At 44.5% G+C, this 22,460-nt stretch overlaps 1 protein-coding gene across 4 annotated transcripts in view; it reads left to right on the plus strand.

Moving 5' to 3' along the window:
• Positions 1-22,460, plus strand: part of Ctnnd2 (catenin delta 2) — an 804,341-nt gene that overhangs the window by 675,184 nt on the left and 106,697 nt on the right. For all 4 annotated transcript variants that reach the window (XM_085676585.2, XM_087896972.1, XM_087896974.1 and 1 more), the window contains 2 exons: positions 6,920-7,037; positions 12,696-12,881. In XM_085676585.2, coding sequence (XP_085532711.2) covers positions 6,920-7,037; positions 12,696-12,881 — 304 coding nt within the window. The remainder of the gene's footprint in view (positions 1-6,919; positions 7,038-12,695; positions 12,882-22,460) is intronic.

A 22,460-nucleotide genomic window follows, 5' to 3' on the forward strand; every position in this document is an offset into this window, starting at 1 on the left:
TATGGACTATTCCATACACACAGTCCCTGAAGGGAACTGAAAGTCCTGCCCCACTGAGTGCCGTTGTGTGCTGGCAGAGCGCTCCTCAAGGTTACACGCATGCTTCCAGAGATCACATGCAATTCACTTTGGCAGTAAGGAGGATGTGTGTGTAGGTGTGCTTGTCTCCCATGGTGGGTACTCATTTTCTTTGTCTGGTTGTCCCACGCCCGTGTTTCCCTGGTTACGCTATGACTGGCCATTCTCATGTTCACCCTGCTTTAGTTCTTCGTGTTTGCTCTTCAGCATCCTGAACCCTCACACAAAGCAGAGCTACTGTTGACACTTAGAGAAACGACATCTTTTCCTTGTCTTAATCAGTGTCTTATTGCTGTGAAGAGACACCATGGCTATCACAACTTTTATCAGGGAAAGCATTTAATTGGGGCTAGTTTACAGTTCAGAGATTATAGCCCATTGTCGTCATGGTGGGAAGCATGCATGCAGGCAGACGTGGTGCTGAAAAGGCAGTTTGAGAGACTACATCTTGATCCACAGGCAGCAGGAAGAGATAGACACTGAGCCTGGCTTGAGCATTTGAAAGCCCACCCCAGTGACTACTTTCTCCAGCAAGAACACACATCCTACCTAATCCCTATCAAGAAGCACCCACTCCCGAATGACCAAGCATCCAAATATGTGACCTTATAGGGATTATTTCTATTCAAACCACCACATTCCTCAGACCCAACCTGGATTTAGGATAGCACTACTCAATAGTACTCAATGTACTACTCAAACTCACTTAGTTTGATTTCTTCCTAGATTTGCGGGGAAGATGTATGGCCTCAGTGTATGATACATTTTTATACCTCTAGCCATACAAAATTAAGAACATATGCATAAAAATCTGTGATATAGTGCTGGTGTTCAGAGATCCATTTCTGAATCCTGTCGCTGAGTTCCAGATGAGATCCAGGTCAGGAGTTCGTTGGTACACTGGCCCATGAACCCAGTCATGCCCATGAGTTTGTCTATATAGCGAGCAGGATAAATGAGGTTTATGCTTTTAGAGGATTGCCAAAAGAAGGAGGAAAAGAAGTAACAGAGCCCTGCATGGCCGGAGAGCTAAAGAATCTACTCTGTTCCTCTCCATGAGAATCATCTAACCCTGGGCTTTGACATCCAAGGGTAGAACTCTTTAAAATAGTCTTCCTTCACTGCACTATATGCAGGCGTCGTTCATAATGGCTGTAATTTCCCATTCCCATGTGTTTTCACATAAATAACTCATAAAGCCAGGTGATGGTAGCACACGCCTTTAATCCCAGCACTTGGGAGGCAGAGGCAGTCGGATCTAGGTGAGTTAGAGGCCAGCCTAAACTACAAGAGCTAGTTCCAGGACGGGCTCCAAAGCTACAGAGAAACTCTGTCTCTAAAAACAAAACAAAACAAAACAAAATTATAAGAAAATTAATTAATAAATATAATAAATAAATAAATTGTGATAAATTAACTAGTCACTGAGTAGGTAGGAACATCATCAGAAATTTATAACATTTATATTTTACTTAGCTTTTCCCTTGAAGATGAATCTATCTATGTCCAGTCATTTGCTGGTTGACTACTAGAAGCCATGATTACTTGTCTAAAAGCTCTCTGTTATACTGGGGGAACTGTGCCCTATTGTGTTAGGAGTTGCCTTGAGAATGTTGTTCAGAGTCTGTAAATCAGGCCAGTGGTAGTTTATTCTATGGCTTCTGGGCAGATAATCAGTGTCTTATGTGTGAACTGATTCTGTGGATTTCCTTGCTGACCACAGACGGCAATCCTTAGGCTGGTATGGATGTGTGCCTTCTGGGCAGTGGAGCAAACATAGAGTCACTGGGGCAGGAGGCAGCCTCAGGTTTGTGTTTTTATCAAATTCAAGGATAATTCCATCATTCCCAAAGTCTTAGAGTCACTAGAGTCGGCAGGAGCTGAGTGCTGAGGAAGACCTTCTGGGGCCCCAACTGTTGAAAAAAGGCCCCTGGCTTTCACACTGCTGAGCTTGTTGTGGGGCCTACTGTAGGGTGATTGCCTGGTCCTGGCAACCTCCACTCAGTAGATGCATGCTAGTGATTTCTCAACACTCACACAGTTGTGATAACAAGTATCCTGATACCCAGAAATTCAAAGACACCTGATCTAGAAGCACGCTGGGCTGAAAGGAATTGTGTGCTCTTTCACTGAGTATGTGGTCACTAGGTGAGTGCCAAGTGTGTGCTGAGCAGGAGAGACAAGGCACAAATGACAGGAGCCCCCACTGCTCTGCCAACCTCAGGGGGCACCAGTGTGACCTTCAGGCCTCACAGCTGCTACAAAGGAATACCGGTAGTGAGGCAGGAGGGGGTGGAAAGGCAGAGGGAATTACTGTGGTTTGCATTTGAAATGTTGCCCATACTGCTAATTTACTGAAGGCTTTGTCTCCAGCTACTGGCATTATTGTTGGAGGCATTGTTGGAGGAAGTGAGTTGCTAGGGAGTGCTTTGTTTTGGTGCGGGACCCCTCTTCCAATGTCTGTTGTTTCCTGGATGCCATAAAGTAGGGAGCTTTCCTCTTGAAATCCTTCTGCCAGGACTTCCTCACCACAATCCTGAAAGCAACAAACCTGAAACTCTGGACTGAAATCCGTGAAACCATGAGCAACGATTAATCTTCCTTAAGCTGTTTCATAAGCTTGTCAAAGCAACGAAAAGCTAACTAAGCTAACTTAAGGCTTAGAAGATGGGCACAGTCTAATGTCCGCCTTCTAATCCTGGAAACTGTGACGGTCAGAGTTGATAGGCTAGTGGTAGCAAGGAGGACATTCTAGATCAGTGGTCCTCGCCTTCCTAATGTTGCTACCTTTAAATACAGTTTCTCACGTTGTGGTGGCCCCATCTATAAAATTATTTTTGTTGCTACTTCCTAACTATAATTTTGCTACTGTTATGAATCACGATATAAATATCTAATATCTAGGATAATAGATTTGCAACCCCTATGAAAAAGCCAAAGAAACAGGTTAGGTGGGAAGGAAAAGACACCTAGACACCCAAGCGGGGGGGAAATGGTTTCCATTTTGAAGCCCCCAGGTTGTAGATTCACGTGCAGCAGAAATGCCTGACAGCCCCCAGGCTCAGAGCAGAGCAATCCTCTCCACCACGCCCTCTGTCATCTGAACTGCCATAGGAGAGCACATCTCCAAGTGAACCTGATTGTTTGCTGTTTCTCTGAAAACTGAGGTTTTACTGAATAAGCCAAGTGAAAGGAATAGTGGCAAACACCATCTATGTATGGATCAGAAGCCTGCATCCAAATTCCGAAACATATTCATACATAAGCATTTGACATGGAGGTAAATCATCAGACATGTCCCCAACTTCCTAAATTCCATTCTGAATGAAGAAATGAACATACTTATAATAGCCAACATACTTATAACATACTTATAATAGCCAACTTGCCCTGAGCACCTGCAACAATATCTCAGTCACTCTAACTAGATTTGCACCTAGGATCACATGTTTCAGCCCTCCAGAAGGGAACACTGTAAAATAAGGTCCAATTCTTTGGGATTCCCATATAAAACCAATGCTGATGAGCAGGTCAAAGAACTAAAGGAGTGTAGAGGGGGGAGGCTAAATGCAATATTATGTCCCTGAATCCATCCCTTGGTTTTCTGTATGCTTTGTTCTATCACGTGCCAGCTTTTCCCCTAGCAGACATATATCTTTCATGATGTGATATTGCCATTCACATCTGGTCTAAGTCCCCTGTGGAACCTAAGAGAGCAGTGTATGGAAAATTTAATTTAAATAAGGGCAGGGAGTATGGGGGTCAGAGGGAACTGTCCAGTAGCACTGAAGAGGAGGGAAAAGAGCCAGTTGTCTGGTTGCAAAGGAATAAAAACTTGGTCTTTCACCGAAAGATATAGAAACAAACTATCAATTTTTCAGAGATAAAATGATCATAGAATCCCCTGATATCTGAACCTGTTAAATAATATGCTGACAATTCAGCCGGGGATTGTATTAGATTATAATATCTAATCTAGGGGTTAAATATTATACATGTATTCAAGGTTTTCACAAAGAATCAGGAAATTTTTTCAATGCTGTTTTATATATATATATATATATATATATATATATATATATATATATAAATAGTTGTGCTGCACAAATTCTAGAGAGATTTAGAAATTGCCTCCCACATGATGGACAGGAAATGGCTTCAGTAAAATGGGCAGAAGTCTGTGTTAGACATTGACTCATTGCCAATGTCTGTGACTAAAGAAGCCACTCAGTTGTTGTAGTTGATAACCAGCAAAACTTTCGTAGTAAATATGGAGGAGGAGGAAGCGAGCTTATGTCTTTATGGTGTCCTGGTGACATCTCTGCATTTAAGCCATCAGCCAGCATAATTCCACTTAAATGGTGATCAAAAGTCTCTAACAAATGCAGCTGGAAAGTAAGCTTGTTTGTAGGGACGAGCAAGAGGCACACTATGGCTTGAACATGAAATCTCTCTCCCAGGGTTTGAACACTTGGTACCCAGCTCGTGGTGCTGATCTGGAAGGTGATGGAGCTTGGGTGGCAGAGGTGGATCACGGGATGGAGACATAAGGGTGGAGCCTGGTAAGGCTTCCAGTTCCTACCTTCTGCTTCCTGGTGTGGAAGCACATTCCACCGTGGGAAATGTTCTGCCAAAGTCCTGCTGACTTGAACGCAACTGTGCACGCCCATCCCACAGCCACCCCCACCCCACTCACCCTGAATTACTACTAGAAACATCTAATGTTGATGAAGTTTTTTATTCTTGCTACTTCGTGTTGACTTGTCCTGTATATTTGCTGGATACCAGTGGCGTGAGGCTGATCATAGAGTCTTATGAAAGGAAGTAGTTTGCTACCTTCTTGAGCTTGAACAGAAAAAGGGCTGAGGTTATCCATGAAGAGAAGTTAGGGTGCCAGGGTGTGCGTGAATCATCTGTAAGGAGTCTGGGTTTCAAAATTGTTTGGGAAAACTCGCCCACCAAGCAAGAATCACACGCCCCTTGTTGCCCAACATTCCTCATGCCATAAAAGACTAACTGAAATTTTTGACAAGCTTCCTGAATGTCTTCAAAGCTCAACTTGGTGAAAATCATTTCTAGGTGGCATGATCTAGAACATTCTTTTAGAATTTCCCTTCTGGTTTAGAATGACACCACCATGCCGCTCATAGATTTTTCCTAGCAGACGGTTACTCCTCTCCTGCTTCATCTGCATCAGATACCTTCTCAGAAACAGAGACTAGAATTTACAAGAATTCACACTAAAATATTTTTAATATTTACCCAGTTGCCTTATCTAAGCAACTAAAATCTTCTATTTATATTTTAAGATCAGTAAAAAATCCTATTTAAATTGAATAACCTTTCATAGTGTTATATTAAAGTACTGATTGATCCTATTTTAGCCCACCCTATAAAACTTCTAGCTATCAAAGTAAATAGTTAGGATCAGTAGCCTTTTAACAGCATTACACCTGCGTTCTTTTCATTAAATTAAAATCCCAAACGAAACCCATCATCCAGATCCCGCACCAGTCCCGCAGTGCTCCGGTTTCCCGCGTCCCCTTCACTGACTCTCAGAACCTCTCTTGGGGCTCAGCTCCTCATCTTTAAAATAGTTCAGTCCTGCAAAAGAAGCTGGGAGTGAAATGAGAGAGAGCACCAAGCCAGTCAGCTGGTGGAAGGAAGTCACCCTTGCTGCCTTCACTCCAGACTCTGCCCAAATGCAAGATTCTTGTCGTTAGCCTCTTGGGCTCCCAACAGTCAGCAAAGAGCGCCACTCCTGCAGTAAACTCATCCATGGAGTTAGAGTCCAGATGTCATGCCCTGTCATGCCCTGTCATGCCCTGTCATGCTCTGTCATGCTCTGTCATGCTCTGTCATACTCTAGGAGGTGCATGTGATCCCCCTGCATCCAAGCTTTTAGCGTCAGACTCCGGAGAAGAGTGCAACACTACATTCTAGCTGCCTTCACGGTCATCATCAGGATTCCCAACTTTGAGAGCCACGGCACTCTCTCATTCTCCTACCCTCGTTTCCCAGGTGTTCTCCAGTTCTTCCAGTCTTGTGCCTTCCACCTCTTCCAGCATTCTTTCTGTGTTGTCTGTTGTCACTCCAAAAAAAAAAAAAAAAAAAGTCTTGGTTGAAGCTGAATCATAAATATAGATAGAACATGTTTAGGTAACAGAATAAATAAACAACACTCCCAAAGATTCTCTCTGATAACCTGCCAGGACTCTTACCTACTAGGATATCACATGTCTTTTGTAGAGCTAGAAGAATGTCTGTCTGCTTAACTATGTGAGGTATTAAACAGGCTCCTTCTGTTGTCTTTAGCTCAGGATATGTAACACGGGAAAGAGTGTGGTGTACCTCCTTCCTATGGGCTATGTCAGAGACATCCCAATGACACAGAAAAGTTATGTTCCTAGAATGAATTCCTACAAGTATACTTCTGGTAGGGCGGTAGACAGTACATGTTTAAAGCATTAAAAATACGTCCCTAAGGTATTTAGTAAGTTGGCAGCTCTGTTTGTGAAAATACTTGAGATTTCTTAAAGAAGAATGTTCAAAAGCTTCTGATTCCTTCTTCAATTGTAAGTGAGGTTGAGCCTCAGAAGTTTCTAGAAGTCTTTAATCCTCAAGAGTCCTAGGTCTCTGACATAGCTTGTTGGGAATTCTGCATTCTCTCCTTAACGAGTTGCAATAGATGCTTATGAATTAGCTCTGAGATGTGTTTGTTGAAGCCACATCTACTTGGTAAAACTAAGCACTTTAAATGGGAAAATAGCATTCTTCTGAAAGGGTGGTCTCTTGGTGGCTGTCTGAAGGTCACTGTCATGTTCCTTCCTTTGCCTTTCAGGAATGTAAGTTCAGCTGGAGAGGAGGCCCGCCGGAGGATGCGGGAGTGTGATGGGCTCACGGATGCCTTGCTGTATGTGATTCAGTCTGCGCTGGGGAGCAGTGAGATCGATAGCAAGGTTGGTGTTGTTTGCATAGATCCAGATTCTTAGTGGTCAAAGGTACTCCTGAAATCAAAGAACGCTAGCAGCCATGGGAAGCTGTGACTCGGCTTCATACTGACGTTCCGAGCTCTATCCTGATATGACGCCAGCGTTGACCAAACATCTAAAGGGATGCTCACTGTAGCTTAGTCTGGCATTTGACAATTGCTGTTTTTGAAAATTCAGTAAGTTAAAGTGAAATTTAGATTGTTGTAAGTAAACAAAACCATGGGTGTTCTGGATGAGCAGACTTTCACAAATCTGAGCCTCCGGCTTGTACTCTTAAAAAAAATAATAATAATACTCTACTTGTAAAGATGAAGATATTAAAATTCTCTGAGATTTGAATAAATATAAATTCTTATAAATTAAATTTTAATAACTAACTATATAAATTGTACTAAGGGCTGCTTTTAAGTGACTGCAAAACCTTTTTTTAATTTTCAAACTGCTCAGTCCAAGCTTCCGGCGTGCTGTGTCTCACTGTCACTGCACTGTGCTGGTTCACAAACTCAGAGCATTCATTATGAGGTGGGCGTCTCCGGTACCTGAGATACTTTGTTTTATCTTAATTAAATTAGCTCTTCACGACAATTAGAAAGTTGTGATCTTGTAGGATCCTGGTATATGGCCATGTGCCACGTATACTTTTAAAAATAATGCATGTGGCAAATGTCACTCTTTAACAAGGACTTATTAAGAGCTCCTGCTATAGACATTTGCAGCAGAGCAAGCCTTTGTTGTAAGAGTCTGTGCACTGGATTTGCTCAGCACCCTCTCTGGCCTCTGTCTACCCACTAGATGCCAACAGCTTTCCCCACACCCAGTCACCACCATGGTACAGGGGGCACAAAAACACAGCCCTTAACTCAAAGGCCATAAGACAGTTTAATGTGGAGCCAAATTTTAGTGACCATGGTCTGGGAACATGGATTTAGGTTACTCCAAGTTCTAATTTTTCAACACAGAATCAGTTTCATGGAGTTTTTAAAGTACTAGAACCCAGGAAATTACAAGTCATGGTTTTAAGAATGCACTGGTGGGAACTTCGGAGAGGTGGGCTACAATACACTGGTAAGAACTGTAGTTTAGGCCTTAGGTGCTGCGTGACAACACTCCTCGTTCTTTCATTGGTAGAAAGCTAGAGTTCCGTGAATGCGTCCCAAAAGATTTGGCTCGTCACAAGACATTAGGTCTGATGGTAGGAAAGGCCAAGGAGATAGAGTGATTGTGTAGTGAGTTTAAAGATTACCCATAATAAATTGTAATTAGACTCGATGTGTAGCTTTCCTAACGCTCCACAGTTGTGGAAGTTTTCGTCACTCAGTCCCTGCAGCCATATTCTCTTCAGGAATTCTCATCCACAGTACCAAACAACAGTGTCTCCAAATGCGGAGCGTGTCCCGTGAGGAGCTCAGCTGGCATTGCTGCGAACCACTGCGTTGATCCCATGGTTTCCAGCGCTAACTCTTCATCAGAATTGCCTTTGAATCAACCTAGGAAGATATCTACGAGGACCCCATTACCACCCTCCAAATCTGAATACCCAACTCTGGCCTCAAGAATTTACCCATTTAAAAATGAATCCTGATCTGATGATAATACGGATTAGATTCTTGCCTGAGTAGATGGAGTTTTGAAGTGGACTACTTAGGGAAGGTACATAAGGGAATATGGTTGTAAAGCCAGATGGAAAGCAAATAGGTGGGGTTCAGTTTGTATGATGTTTGCTTACAGTGCTTGCAGGAGGCCCTGTGTGCAAGCCCCAGCACCACATGAACAACATGAGTCACACACACCTGAATTCCAGCCCTTGGGAAGTGAAGGCTGGAAGAGCAAAAGTGCATGGTCATCCTCAGCTGTATTGAATTCAGTGTGAGCCTGGGATATATAAAACCTGTCTCAAAGAAAGGATAACAAAAAATGAGCAATAATTTGGGGGCTGGAGAGGCAACTCAGCAGTTAGAGCAATTGCTGCTCTTGCAGAGAACCTGAGTTCAGTTTCCAGATCCCACGTTGCAGTTCATAACTGTCTATAACACCCGTTCCAGGGGACTGATGCCCTCTTCTGGCTTTTGTAAGTATCAGGCATACACATGCTGTACATACTTACATGCAATGAAACAATCATGCACATAAAATAAGAATAAATCTTAAATAATAGTTCAGTATGCTTAGCCATTAATTAGCCTTATGGGTGAGTTAGCATAACCCTTCTTAACTTTGACTATACATTACAGTTACTGAGAAACTTAGAAAATTTTACTGATGTCTGAGCCTGTTATCCTGAAGAGTTGGGCTCAAGGTGTCTTCCAGGAGTATGGTCCTGTGAACACTGGCTCCATCCAGTTGTAAAAACTACTGTCCTCCCAACACTGATGCTCCCTGGTCCTAGAGCCAGTCATGCACCACATACTACTAATTTCAAGGATGAGATGTTATGTAATAAAGACAAGCATCCCTCTTCTGTAAAGGCCCTTAATAACCACCACAGACCTATTAATACTGTTGACAAGAAAATGAAATCCCTAAACTTGTGACCAGTCAAGAAATCTTGAGTATTTACGGGAGCCTGTTGATGCAATAGACACGTGAATTATGAAAGGGCTCGTTTAGGTAGTTCACTGTCGTGGCAGCGCTGAACACTTTAATATTCACAGTAGCAAAAGACTGAGACCATGGAGACGCTAAGTCTGTGAGTTTGGTGGACACAAAGCACTTTCCCCGCTGACCTTGCAGGTGAATAAAACAAAAGCCACTGCCTCATGCCTCTGCCAAACTCTCCTACTCCCCTCTCAGGAGGTTTAGGCAGTTTGCGGGGCACAGGGCAGGGACACCATCATCATAAGCGTCACTGTATGACTGCTTGGATGAGCAGACTCCTAATCCCCCTGGGAGACTGGGAGATTTCTCTTTTAATGTCCATGTTTTTTTCTAAGAGATGAAGTTGGCGTGGAGGACTTCTCCAGGCTGGCGTGAGAAGACTTGGAGTATCGCTGATGAGTAGGGAGTGTGCTGAAGATCAGGACAGGGCCCTCTCCATCCCCCACTCTCTAGAGCACTGTACCCAAGTGCTCTTAACTGGTGACAGGAAGGACCATCATAACCACATGCCCTGACTGTTGAAGGGCTTCATCCAGTGTGGTGATAAATTACTCCACCATGCCTTGCTGGCTGGATCGTACTATTGACTTTTAACATATTATTATTGCACCATAATTTTCCACTCAGCCCTCAGCTTGGCCGCTTCTGAGCTTTCACAGTGGCAAGTGAGAGGGGGGAGAGACATGAGTGCACATTCTCTTTAAGGCCAAAGAAGTTAATGAATAAGAGCCTGCATTCCATGCAAGCGCGTGGCTCCACTCCTATAATGGGGAGAGTTTATTGAATGGGTAACATATGGTGGAGCACTCCACAGATGACTCCCAAATTAGCCTGTTCTAATAGAAAATAAGGAGTCAAAATGACCCTGGTGACCAAGAAGAGCACTAAACAGCGCTGTTGACAGTAATGGATGTCACAAACATAGCCACCAGACGCCACGCGCCTTCTGCTGGTGCCAATGGTCTGTCTTGTCTTCTTTTCCACACTCTGTTTAGAAAAATGCTCTTGAACTGGGAACCTAGCTAACCCCCAATTCCAGGAGGCTTTATAAGAAGCACAGCGTTCCTCTCTGGGCCCTCTCTGCTTCCTCTGTCTCCAGCCCCTCCCCACACCATCTCCCTAAATGCAGACTGATGGAAATGCTTCCTTTGAACCTCCAGATGTAGTCTCCCTAGCCCTGTTCCAGGAACACCAAAGCCCCAGGGAAGGTAAACAACATCATGTGAAGGAAGCTTAGTCTCCAGAGTCCTTGATGGAAGAGAAATCAGTTGAGATGATTTGAAAATTGTCCCGACTTGTACCCTAGCATTTCCCTTTCAAGGAGAGACGTGTCTGTCTTTCTTATGGCCTCCCATGCTCACCTGCTTTCATGCCGGCTCCCTTGCCTGACGTGGAAAGGATGCTCCAAAGAGAAAACGAAGTTGGCTCAAAGCCTGTGGGATTAGCAATCATGAAACCTTGGCAAGCTGGGAGAAAAAAAGAGCTGGGGATGGCATGGGCCCCAGAGTGTATCCTGAGAACCACTTTTCTTGATTGACAGTCACAGCAACCCTAATCAGGTAAAGCGCACAGGCTGCCCTTTACCTGCGTCCTGCCAATGCGAGCAACAGGCTAGGATCTGAGTCCCGTGTCCTCTGCCTGCGCTGGCACTGAGCCCAGACTGGAGCGGGAGGGCTTGCATCCGTGAGCAGACGCTATTTGTCTTCCCCCATCCCCTTCCCTCTTCAGCATGAAATTAGGTTTCTTGCTTTTAGTATTCACAGAGTGGGTCTCGGAAACATAATTGCTAAGGTGCAAGGGTTTGTTTTCAACTTCCCCTGATTGTTTTCCCTGAGAATAAAATTTAAAAGGTCAATTTTGAGGCCCCGTGATATGGCTCAGCCTGTAAAGATGCTTGCTGCACAAGGCTGCTGGCAGCTTGACTTTGATCCACAGAACACACAGTGAAAGGAAAGAAACTTCTACAGGAAGCGGTCTTCTGATCGCCACGTGTGTGCTGTGGCACGCATAGACACATACAGACACGTAGACACGGATATACAGACACACAAACACAGACACTCAGGGAAGCACTTTCTGCAGAGGGTCAAAGGGCAAATGTGAGCCCCACAATCTCTGTCTCAATTCTCTTGTTTCCCCGATAGCAGGCCTGGGATGTGTTTTGCCCTCTGCAGGGTGGTCATAAACACACGGGCGTGCCAGGTTTGTGAAAGCATTATAGTAAGACTAGCCTCAGGTTGGCTCCAGCCTGCAGGATGCAGTTTCCTGAATCTTGCTCTCAGCTTCTGGAAACAACTAGAACTTGTTTTGCCTCATCTCCCCAACATACCGGTGACAGCAACAAATGGCACCAGGTCTCTAAATTCACCCCGTCCTCTGCACAGTTCTGTGGTACTGGACCTTTTATCATTACTGGCTTACCAACGAAGAGACAGAGGGACGAAAGGGGCAGTCAGTGTGCAGAGCCACACAGCCACTGGGGCAGAGGTAGGATTTACACCAAAGCCAAGACGAATGTTGAATGTCCTAGGCTAACGACATCCTCTGTGCCGTCTCCAGCATCACTGAAACGGTATTATTCCTTGGTAAATGACATGCAACAGCATCCCCAACCAGAGCCGAACTGAACTCACTCCCACCCCGTGATTTAGTGACTTGGGTTCCTAAACTCCTGGCTGGAGTTGTCTGTAAATGGTGATCTTGTAGTTGTGAGTTTGTCCAGTTCTCACAAGTGCATTTTAATTTCCCATGACTGGTGTTTGTTGAAATACCCAGGGTTGATGATTATTGTCTGTCAAGTGAGACATAGTCTTAGAACCTTCCAACCATATCCAAATTCTGGTAGCTGGTAGTGGAGCCCTTGAAAGCAGGCCCTAAATGCAGTGAGGACCAATGTGTCCGCTGCCTTCCCAGGGTGGAGACGCCTGCTGATTGGCTTCTACTCACTCCTCCCCGCCTTCCCAGTGGAGGCGTCTGCTGATTGGCTTACACTCACTCCTCTGTTTCCCTTTTTCTTTTTGGACGCTACAGACCGTTGAAAACTGTGTGTGCATCTTGAGGAACCTCTCCTACCGGCTAGCAGCAGAAACGTCTCAGGGACAGCACATGGGCACAGACGAGCTGGACGGGCTGCTCTGTGGGGAGGCCAACGGCAAGGATGCGGAGAGTTCCGGGTGCTGGGGCAAGAAGAAGAAGAAAAAGAAATCCCAGGACCAGGTGATGCTACCTGCTCGCAGCTGCATGCAATTATCCCCTTCTTCACTACAATATTAAAGCTGCATCAGTGTATAGAAAGAAACAGGGCTCTGCTTTCACAATGTATGGTGAAATCGCTAGCGTGTCTGCATCATTTTCCTTTCTTCTAGTTCAGGCTGGATAGAAACTTCCCAAGTAAAGAAAAAGCCATCAACATACGCCAAAGACCCAGTTCCTAGAGTGTGGGTAGAGGCAGGAACTGACGCCTGTGTGTTGAGTGACAAATGCATTGAGTCCTCTTTGAGGGTGGGGAAAGGCGGCTGCCACGAAGGTGAGGATTGCCACGGACAGGAAAAGGTGGGGAAGCGGTGAAGTTGACAGAAGACCATGATATTCAGTGTGTGTTTGACAACAGGTTCAGAAGGCTGGGTTGTTATCATGTTTAACCCTGGGAGGCGGGGATAAGAATCTGTGGGCTTAACAACTGGATGATGTCAGAACTTTGGTCTTGGGAGCATTTTGGTAAATTCAGAACGCTGTAGCTAGATAAGGAAGCCTCCTCCACATAGAATGCTCTGTACTGTAGACACCTGTGGGAAGGTTCCCCTGCTGCCCAGTGAAGGCCATTAGGCAGCTCTCCTCAGGGTGGTGGTGAGGATGGCAGAGCCTTCAGTCTGTCCCTGAGGTCCCTGGGGTATGAAAGCCCTCACCCCCAGTGCCTCTGGAACAAGGCATGGTGGAGCTGCCCGTCTGCAAGCAGTGGGGAACCCTGCACTGGAGTAGGCTGGTTCAGACAATGCACCTGACTGGCGGACACCAGGCCTCTAGTCTTCCCCTCCACGCTGCACAGCATGTCCGCCTTCCCTCACACAGGAAAGTCTCACGGTCAGCACTCACACATCCAGTGTCCTCCTCTGGACACTGAGGTCACATGGCCAACTTTTCCTGGACACCGTACTGATGCAGCCAATTGGTGAGAATTTTGTCAGCCCGTGACCTGATTAACCTGAAGAAGTGGCTGCTAAAGAGAGACAGGGTCCGTAGCCGCCTCTGTAGCCAAACTTTGAATCCAAGAAGATATATTTCTTTACTAATATATTTGTATTCATATGTGTATATATGAATAGTACAGTATTCTAAATGATGTGAGAAATAGTTTTGCTTCAAGTAAAGAAAGTGTTTTCCTTTCTTTAAGTAAATAAGGATTAGCAGGAATGCCCTTTAAATCTCATTTCTAAATTTATCTAGAAGGGCAGCCTCAGTAATAAAGTCCACAGCTGGGAGTATCAGCTATGTGCAGCTCCTGAGAGTTTCCCAGGTGCTTCCCACAACATCTGGACCTGCACGTCCTACTTACCTGTGCCTCTGAAAGGGCCATGCCCCATGCCTCGGGCAGAGCCTTCTTACTCGGAGATCTGAGCCCCAGTTCTGCCTTTTCCTCCAGAAATCAAAGCTTTGTGTCTCTAATCTCCCCGAAAGGACTGAAGGACTTAATTGTGATTCTTAACCCAGCCACTTATACCCTCCCACCACAGGGCTGCCAAGGGCATCTCATCGGTATTCACTCAATATTTTAATGCTGGCATTATATACTAGCTGTCATGTCATCCTTCACTGTTATGCTAGGACATCAGGGAGCCAGAAAATACAATTCTGCTCATTCTCCCATTGAGCCAACTAAAGCAGGACCTTATGGAAATACAATGGGTTCTCCCTGTCTGCAGCCATGCTCCATGACCACAGGGCCCACACTGCTTTCCCCTGGAAATAACAGCCATGGCATAAGGATACAGAGGAGAAAGCATCTCCCACCACCATAGGATTGTGCTGGGGCAGCCCCAAAGGCTGGAAGACACATTCAGAAAGTCTCAACAGGGGGAGCTTTTGACTGATGTTGCACCCACTCCCATATCTGGCTTCACCCCCAACTTTGAGCAACTACACCCTTGCCTGAGCCTCTGGTCTGACACTAGTATCTCACTTCATAAAATCCTGACCTGACACAGAACCATTCCCACTCCACCCAGATGTCCCTTATTAACCCTTGGGTGACAGAGGGGATCTGTGTCGATTGGGTTCAGAGAAATGAGTAACCAGAAGAGAAGGAACACTGTGGGCCTCCCCCAATCACAGCCCTTCTCTGGGGATGAAAGCCTTCACATGAAGCCCAGAGAAGGACCTTGCAGCCTTCACACTGTCCTTGGTGCCACATCCTGTGATATTTTTCAACTTTCCAACATTGAACATGATATAAACTATTCATAGAATTTTGTGATTTTTGCCAGAAGTCAACATTAAATTGTTAATGCTCCATTGCTCCCATTTTGTCTAAGAATTTTCTTGAAGAATGTTTTGCTGAGACCTCTAACAGTTAAAGTGCAATGGAATGAGGTTACAAAGACTCCTCAGACTGAAATGACAACCAAATTGTAGATTTTGTTTTTGATTGTTTGGTTGAATGGTTTATTTGTTTGTTTTAGATTTCCACCATGAACTAAATATATGCAAAAACTATATGGAAGTTCCAGAAATTCATTGTAAAACTTAACTGGGGGTGTAAACTGACAACTATGCTTGTTTGGAAAACCGTTTTGTGTGTTTTGTCTGTTTCAATGTATCTTCCAAATAGTTGGAAGTGAAAACTATCTATCTTGCAGCCACAGACTGATAACAGGGAGAGAAAAGAGGGGTGAAAGTCCAGAGACTGTAAGAGGGTGATGGCCGAATATGAGAGAAATGAGAGAGGCAGACAAGGTTTGGGGGACTTCATGCCATCTGCAAGGGAGAGAATTATGCTATGTGTTGCTACCACTGGGGCCAGTTCAGCTCCTCCAGGTTAGACTAGGCAGTGATTTCCCCAGGCATACCCTGTAGTTCTTTGCACTTGGGAGATGAGGCCAACATATGGAAATGGGAGTGAAGGAGCTTATAGGAATTAGAGGCAGGACCCAGGGCCCCAGTTCATCACTGTTACCAGGATGCAGCATACTGAGCAATGCAGATAGATATCCCAAGGCCTCCGCAGGACAAAGCATAGCTGTCTTCTCTGACTCCAGAACAGCAGACTGCCTTCTGCCTTGGAAATTACCAAATTTGCCTAGATGCATCCGGAGAGTTCTATGTATATAGCTTTAAAGATGGACAAAATATCATCTGACCCCAGTATCTCTACTGCCCCGAAGTCAGGAGTTGACTCTGTCTTGCATTTGCTCTTAGCTGCTGTGTATGCTGGACAAGTGCTCGACCCCAGCCACGCCACCACCCCTCAAACCTGGGTTTGGAAGTGGTTTGAAAAAATACATAATAAGAGCTTTCAAAAGTGGTAGGAAACATTTGTATATACAAATAGATAAATAGATGACAAAGATACAGATGACCCTTCCTCAATTTTGTGATTTGTTGTATGAAAAGTAAGATGTATGTGTGTGCAGAGTATTCTAGAAAAATACGAGATCCAAGATTGACTGGTTCTGATCACACTCAGTGATGTCATTTAAATGTAATGCTCAAGCTTGGTGCCTGTGGTACACACCTGTAATCCAACAGTCAGGAGCCTGAGCAGGAGGATAGCTGTGAGTTCAAATGCAGTCTAGTCCACAGCACAAGATTCTCTCTCTAAGCAAAACCAAGATGTTGGGGTAATCATTCAGCTGTAGAAAGTTTCCCAGCAGGCATAAGGCCCCGGATCTGGTGCCCAACACTGCAGTATAGTTATAACTCCAAAAGGCCCTGGGTAGGGAATTTTGTGTATTACTATAAAAATGCATAACTCTTTTCCTGTTATATGTAAGATGCCTCCGAGAAGGGTGGAAAGGCCTATTATAAAACCAAATGGTCTGTATCCACCACGCAGACTCCCAGTACAGAGGAGCCAACTCATGACATCAGGATCAGTTTAATGATGGCCCTGGAGCTTTCTGTTTTCTAGACATTTGCATCGGCCCTTAAATTTGGCTTTAGTGACCAGGTAGGGAAGCACACGCCTTTAATCCCAACCTTGGGAGGCAGAGGCAAGCAGGTCTCTCTTTGAGGCAAGACTGATCTACACAGCGCGTTCTAGGCCTGCCAAGGCTACATAGTGATGTACAGCTTCAAAAAAAAAAATGGCATTTGTGTTTTGAACCTTAGAAGAACCTATACAATTCTGCAGGTCAGACTGAGTTATAAGATAAAAATCTCAGAAATGTTTCCTTTTATTTCCTTGATAGGGATAACTCAGAGAAATGTACACTGCAAAGGTATAGCACTTTCTTGCTTTCATTTAATTAAGTGGTTGCTATGGAAACATACCTGAACTGTCACCCTGAGTACAGATCTATATGAACGGTGCATGTTTTGCCCTCGCCTATAAAAGCTCTTGGCAGCTGACTCTGCTCACTGTCTGTTGCTGAACCCCAAAGCCCATAGTTCCTGGTGTCCCTTCCTGGATAAAACTTCCCAAAGTGACAAACCATCAGGATTCTCTCTGTCCCACTGTACAGTTTTGTGATGACAATCTAGCCTCTCAGGGCAATAGAGCAACCTAAAAAAGTAGAAGACAAAATTAATACTTCTTTTTTTGTATAAAGAAGCCCTTTGGGGTTTGTTTTTCAACTTGGCATGTGGCCGAGGACCCGGTAACAGCACACTGATGGGTTCTGCTCCATCATGGCGGAAGGGTCACACCACACTGTCCTACTACTGGCTGCAGGTCAGGCTGACCTAGGTCTCACTCAATGCGAGTCTGGCACCAGAAGAAAACCACAGGGCCAAAGCAGCAAAGGCAACTGGGAACTTGCGAGCTCAACTCCTTGTCCCAGGAGTCACCAGGAAGTTCTCCTCTCAAAGAGATGAAAAGTTAGGTGTGTGTTCAAAGGAGTGTCAGGAAACTGATCAGACTCCAACATGATTCCGACCCAGTCTTTACACACACATAGGGTAGATTTTCTGTTGTAATCATCTTTGTTGCGTGATCTATTGCAGCATTATCCCTGGAAGAGGTAATGTTTGGCGTTGTGCAGATCTCCCTCTTTAGTTGTAGATGCTAGATGCTTAGGTTAGTGAGAAGTTTCATCTGTTAAACTCTCCTTGGCATTCCTTCACAACTTCACTGGGAGAATGATTCCTCACAAGCAAATTAAACCTCAGCCGCACCCTTCCAAAGCAACCTCGTGTGAAACTGTTCACTGGTCCCTAATCTACTCCGTGTCTTCATGTACTCAGACTGCTCTCATAGTCTCTGGAGTTGGACACATCAGTGGGTCTTACAGAGGGTATAGAAGGCCTGTATGGAACTTATCTCCACATGTGACCTTCAGGCCAACACGTGGCACCAGTTATACTGTATGGCCATTGGGGCGTGGCCTCCAGTGCCTCTGGGTCTTTCCAGAGTCTTGTTTTAAGTGGTGTTCATAACCAGGGTTTGTCCAGTCTCAATTTTTTCTTTCTTGAAGAGATTTTATGTTCAAGTGGCCATGAGATGGTATACCCCATGGTCTTCTCTTTCCTGGGTTTTCATCTCCTCTACATGATAACACATTGATAGTTGAAATCAAGAATTACCTAGAAACCTAATATAATACACATTCTACATTATCATCATTTAGGAGCATAGAATATGTGGCCTGGGATGTTAATTCAGTCAATAAAGTACTGAGTTCTCTCACGAAAATCTGTGTAAAATAAGAAGCTGGGCATGGCAGTGTGTCCTCCCAGTCCCAGTGTTAGGGTTGGGGAGGTGGGAGCCCTAGACTATTTATATGTTCTTCCTTGTTAGAAAGACACTGTCTTAAAAAAATTAAAAGATGGATTGTGCCTTAAGAACAACACCTGAAGTTATCCTCTGGTCTACATACATGCAAACACACCCAACACAGACATATAAACCCACACACAAGCTTACACATGTGTTCACATACATACATACATACATACATACATACATTCATACATAACTTACAATTGCATGCATGTAGTATAAATGTGTCAAAGCATCCTTGCAGATGCTATTTTAGATCATAGTGGAAAAAGGAATACTTTGCCCTCGAGGGATTAGCATAGCATTCTTGAACGCTGCCATGGAGCCCATCGCCTGCCACATTTTCTTGAATCTTCAGGATTTTAGCACTGGGCTTTAGCCTTTTGGAAGCCCACCAACTCATGTGTATGATATTGGCCTGAAAATGAGAATCTGAGCCTAAATAGCATGCAATATCTCAAGGCACAAATGTTAATTTTAATACTCGTTCAAAATGTTACATTAGAGATTTGAATTCATTTGACAGTGTTTCCTGTCAGACAAAGCAAATGTTAATTAAGAAAAGAAATCCAAGTGGCTTTCACCTCTGGATTCTGTATTGGCATATGCAACCAACAACAGACAAAATACTCAGGAATAAACTCTGTTCCAAACATGTTCAGAATCTACAGGTAGTCCTGAAATAATATAGCACAGCAGCTTAGTCCACACAATTTATGCGATGTTATTTACAATAAGTGGTCTAGAGATGATTTAAAAACAAATAGCACAGGTCATACGCAAACACTACACCATTTTTGTGTGGGAAATTGAACATGGATTTGGTATCTGCTGAGGATCCTGGAATGGATACCCCCAAACACTATGGGATGATGCATATATATCCATCATGTGAAAATAGTATGTAGGCAAAATAGAAACACACTCTAAGAAGAAATATTCATGCATGCACAGCGCCCTCACCTATGAGAACAGAGCTGACAGTTCACAGGTGATCATCCATCATTTTGAATCTTTTCATCCTGCATACATCCATAGCTTTGGCGTGACAAGTACAGTGACGCCGTTGGTTGGGTGCAGGCACATAGGTTCTTCTAGTAAGTCTTGCCCACTGGTCAGACCACCATCCTATAGTTGGCAGGAGCAGATGCTAGATCTTTTTCAGAGATCTTATCTTTAGGATCCTGAACTCCTCTTCCTGGTCCCAGAATTCTTCTCATCTACAGTCCATGAGCAAAAACAGACGACAAGCATTTCCCGCCCCTCTGGACACATCCCTGATCTCCAGGTGGCCTGTGTGTCAGAGCAGAGCCTTATCAAAGGATAGCGCTTTCCTAGAACAGCCTGGGTCCTCTGCAAATTATCCTTCAGCAATGCTTCAATGAGCAAAAAGGGATGCCCTGGAGTATTAAGTAGGTCCAGTAGGGGAACCTCTCAGAAAGAAGTATTGTTCAAATTGTTTAGCAATGCCTACACAAGGTAGTCATAACAGATCTCTTATTCATTTTATTCTTCATAAACTCTCTGCAAAGAATGTAGCCCCTTCTTACCGACCCTCAGGCCACCTGTCCTCTACTTGGCTGGACACATCTGTGATGGCGAGAAGTGTAGAGAAGACCCATTGTTCTAATGCCAGCCACTTGTTACCTGATACGGCACGGCCTGTCTCCTTCCTGGCAGATAGCCCTTTAGCCTGGGAAGCAGAAAAGCTACTGAAAATTTTACCCTTGACTCATGTCATGGTGTGCTGACCCAAGCCTTTACCAGTAGAAATTTTCACTGATGTGAACTGTAGTAAACATTTGTATAGTCAACGCTCACCTACCTCTTTAATCACTTCTTAAAAATGTATCCACCAGGAAGCATCTAGAACAGATGAAATGTCTTAAGGCTTTTGACACCCAAACTACTATTTATGTTTTTGCATGTGAATGGCACATGTAAATGTGATTGTGTTCAAATGTAGATATACATGCTCATGTATGAGTGTGTGTACACATGCATGTGAAGGCCACAGGTTCCTCAAGTGCATGCCTCATTTTCTTTGTTTTTAGACAGGGTTTCTCACTGCACCAGTAGCTTAACCATGTGACTAATCAATGGTGTCCACCAACTCCAGACCTCCTTTTGTCATTGCCTGCCCGTGTGTGGGGATTGCAAGTGGATGCCACTCTACCTGACTTTCTTCAGTGGCTGCTGGGTTTCCAAACTTAAGTTCTCATCTTTGAACACGCTGACTGAGTCCCCAGTATTTGTCTTCATTACTCTATGAGTGGTAATTTAAATAGATGAATTTGGTTTTACATATATAATCACCCTAGTGACTGTGTCCTTTATGGCACTATTAGTGACCTTAAAATTTTCATGTCTTGATGTCACAACTGCCTTATTCTTTCCAGACAATTTTCTTTGCCTTATTAGCAGCCACAGTTTTATTTTGCTGCTTAATACCGCTTCCTTTCTGGCCATCTGCTGCTTTCCGTCCCTTCTGCTGTTGGCTCCAGCTTTGTCTCACTCCACTCTCACCCCACCATATGCTAGGATGTTGTTGACTTAAGAACCACACTCAGCATCCCAGAAGCGGCACAGTGCACATTCCCATGAGACTGGCTGCACGGTCCCACTGTTCCCATCCATGCCCGAGATTCTTCTCCTCCTTCCTCACTGCTAACAGCACGTCAAAGGAGCTCAGAGAGCGAAACACATGTCCCATTTAATTTGCTGAGGTATACCTTACTGCTCACTACTCCTGGCCATCAAAAATGGTTGCTTAGCCTATTGGACAAGGTCTAGCACTGAAAGCCCTTTGTGCTGGATAATTCTGTGTTTGGTCTGCCTGTGTGTTAGTGTTTGCCGGCCTCCCTGGGCTCTACCAGGAGATGCCAGTAGCACCTCTTCCACCACTTATGACAACCAAAGCTTCCAGACATTGCCCGTTGTCCAGTGAGCAAGACCATCTGAGTCACCAACCAAATAACCAAGTCAACAGAGCTATGAGAAAGGTATTAACACACCAGAGACAGTGCCTCTGCAGAGATCAGACTTCAGGTTTTTCTAGGCTGAGACGGGAAGGAGCAGGAGAAGAACTCAGGATAAACATAGTGCTGCTCCAGTAATCGTAACAAAGAGATGTAGAAAATGGTCCAAATGGATCCAATAAGGCTGAGCTGCCCTGGCAACACATCTTCCATCCTAAGGGATGTTTGTATGCCCAGCCTCCATGGCTAAACCCAAGGCTATCCTGCAATGCCTTTATTCTGATACTTTGTAACTAAAGCCCTCCTCCTTGATACAAGTGTCCAATCTCTTCTCATTGTGTATAAGTTGAGCCTGGAGACAATGCAGTGTCTCCAAAACACAGCTGACTAGGCCTGTAAACTCTTCCCAGCCTCAGCTGTGCACTGTGGCTCTGGATAGCGCTTGCAGAAATCCACACACCTGAGCTAGCTTCACTTTTGGAACCCCAAGAAACAGCATAAAATATCCTTTCCCTTCTAGCTTACAGTTAGAGTTTATAAGTCCCCATTCCGCTATCTCTCTCCTACCACACCCCCATCCCCAAAAGGCTAGGAGTGATCAAGAATATACCCTGAAGGCAAAATCATGATGTGCCATTCGTACCACACCAGCAACAAGACAGTGGAGGAATTTGGAGTTGGATTGTTATCTGTAGAGGCATTTTATCCAGACTGCAGCCCAATTAAATCAAACCCAGTTTGAGAAAATATCCTGCATACTAAAGCACTTTGTCTTCCTACATTTTACAACCTGTGACTTCCCCGGGAAGGAAAAATGGGATCGTAAGTCAGACTGCTCCCCATTGCTGCACATCCTCTCCCTTTATCTCGTGGCAGTTCCTGTCT

Source organism: Myodes glareolus, chromosome 15 (assembly GCF_982192425.1).
Source record: "Myodes glareolus chromosome 15, mMyoGla1.1, whole genome shotgun sequence".
NCBI lineage: Eukaryota > Metazoa > Chordata > Mammalia > Rodentia > Cricetidae > Myodes > Myodes glareolus.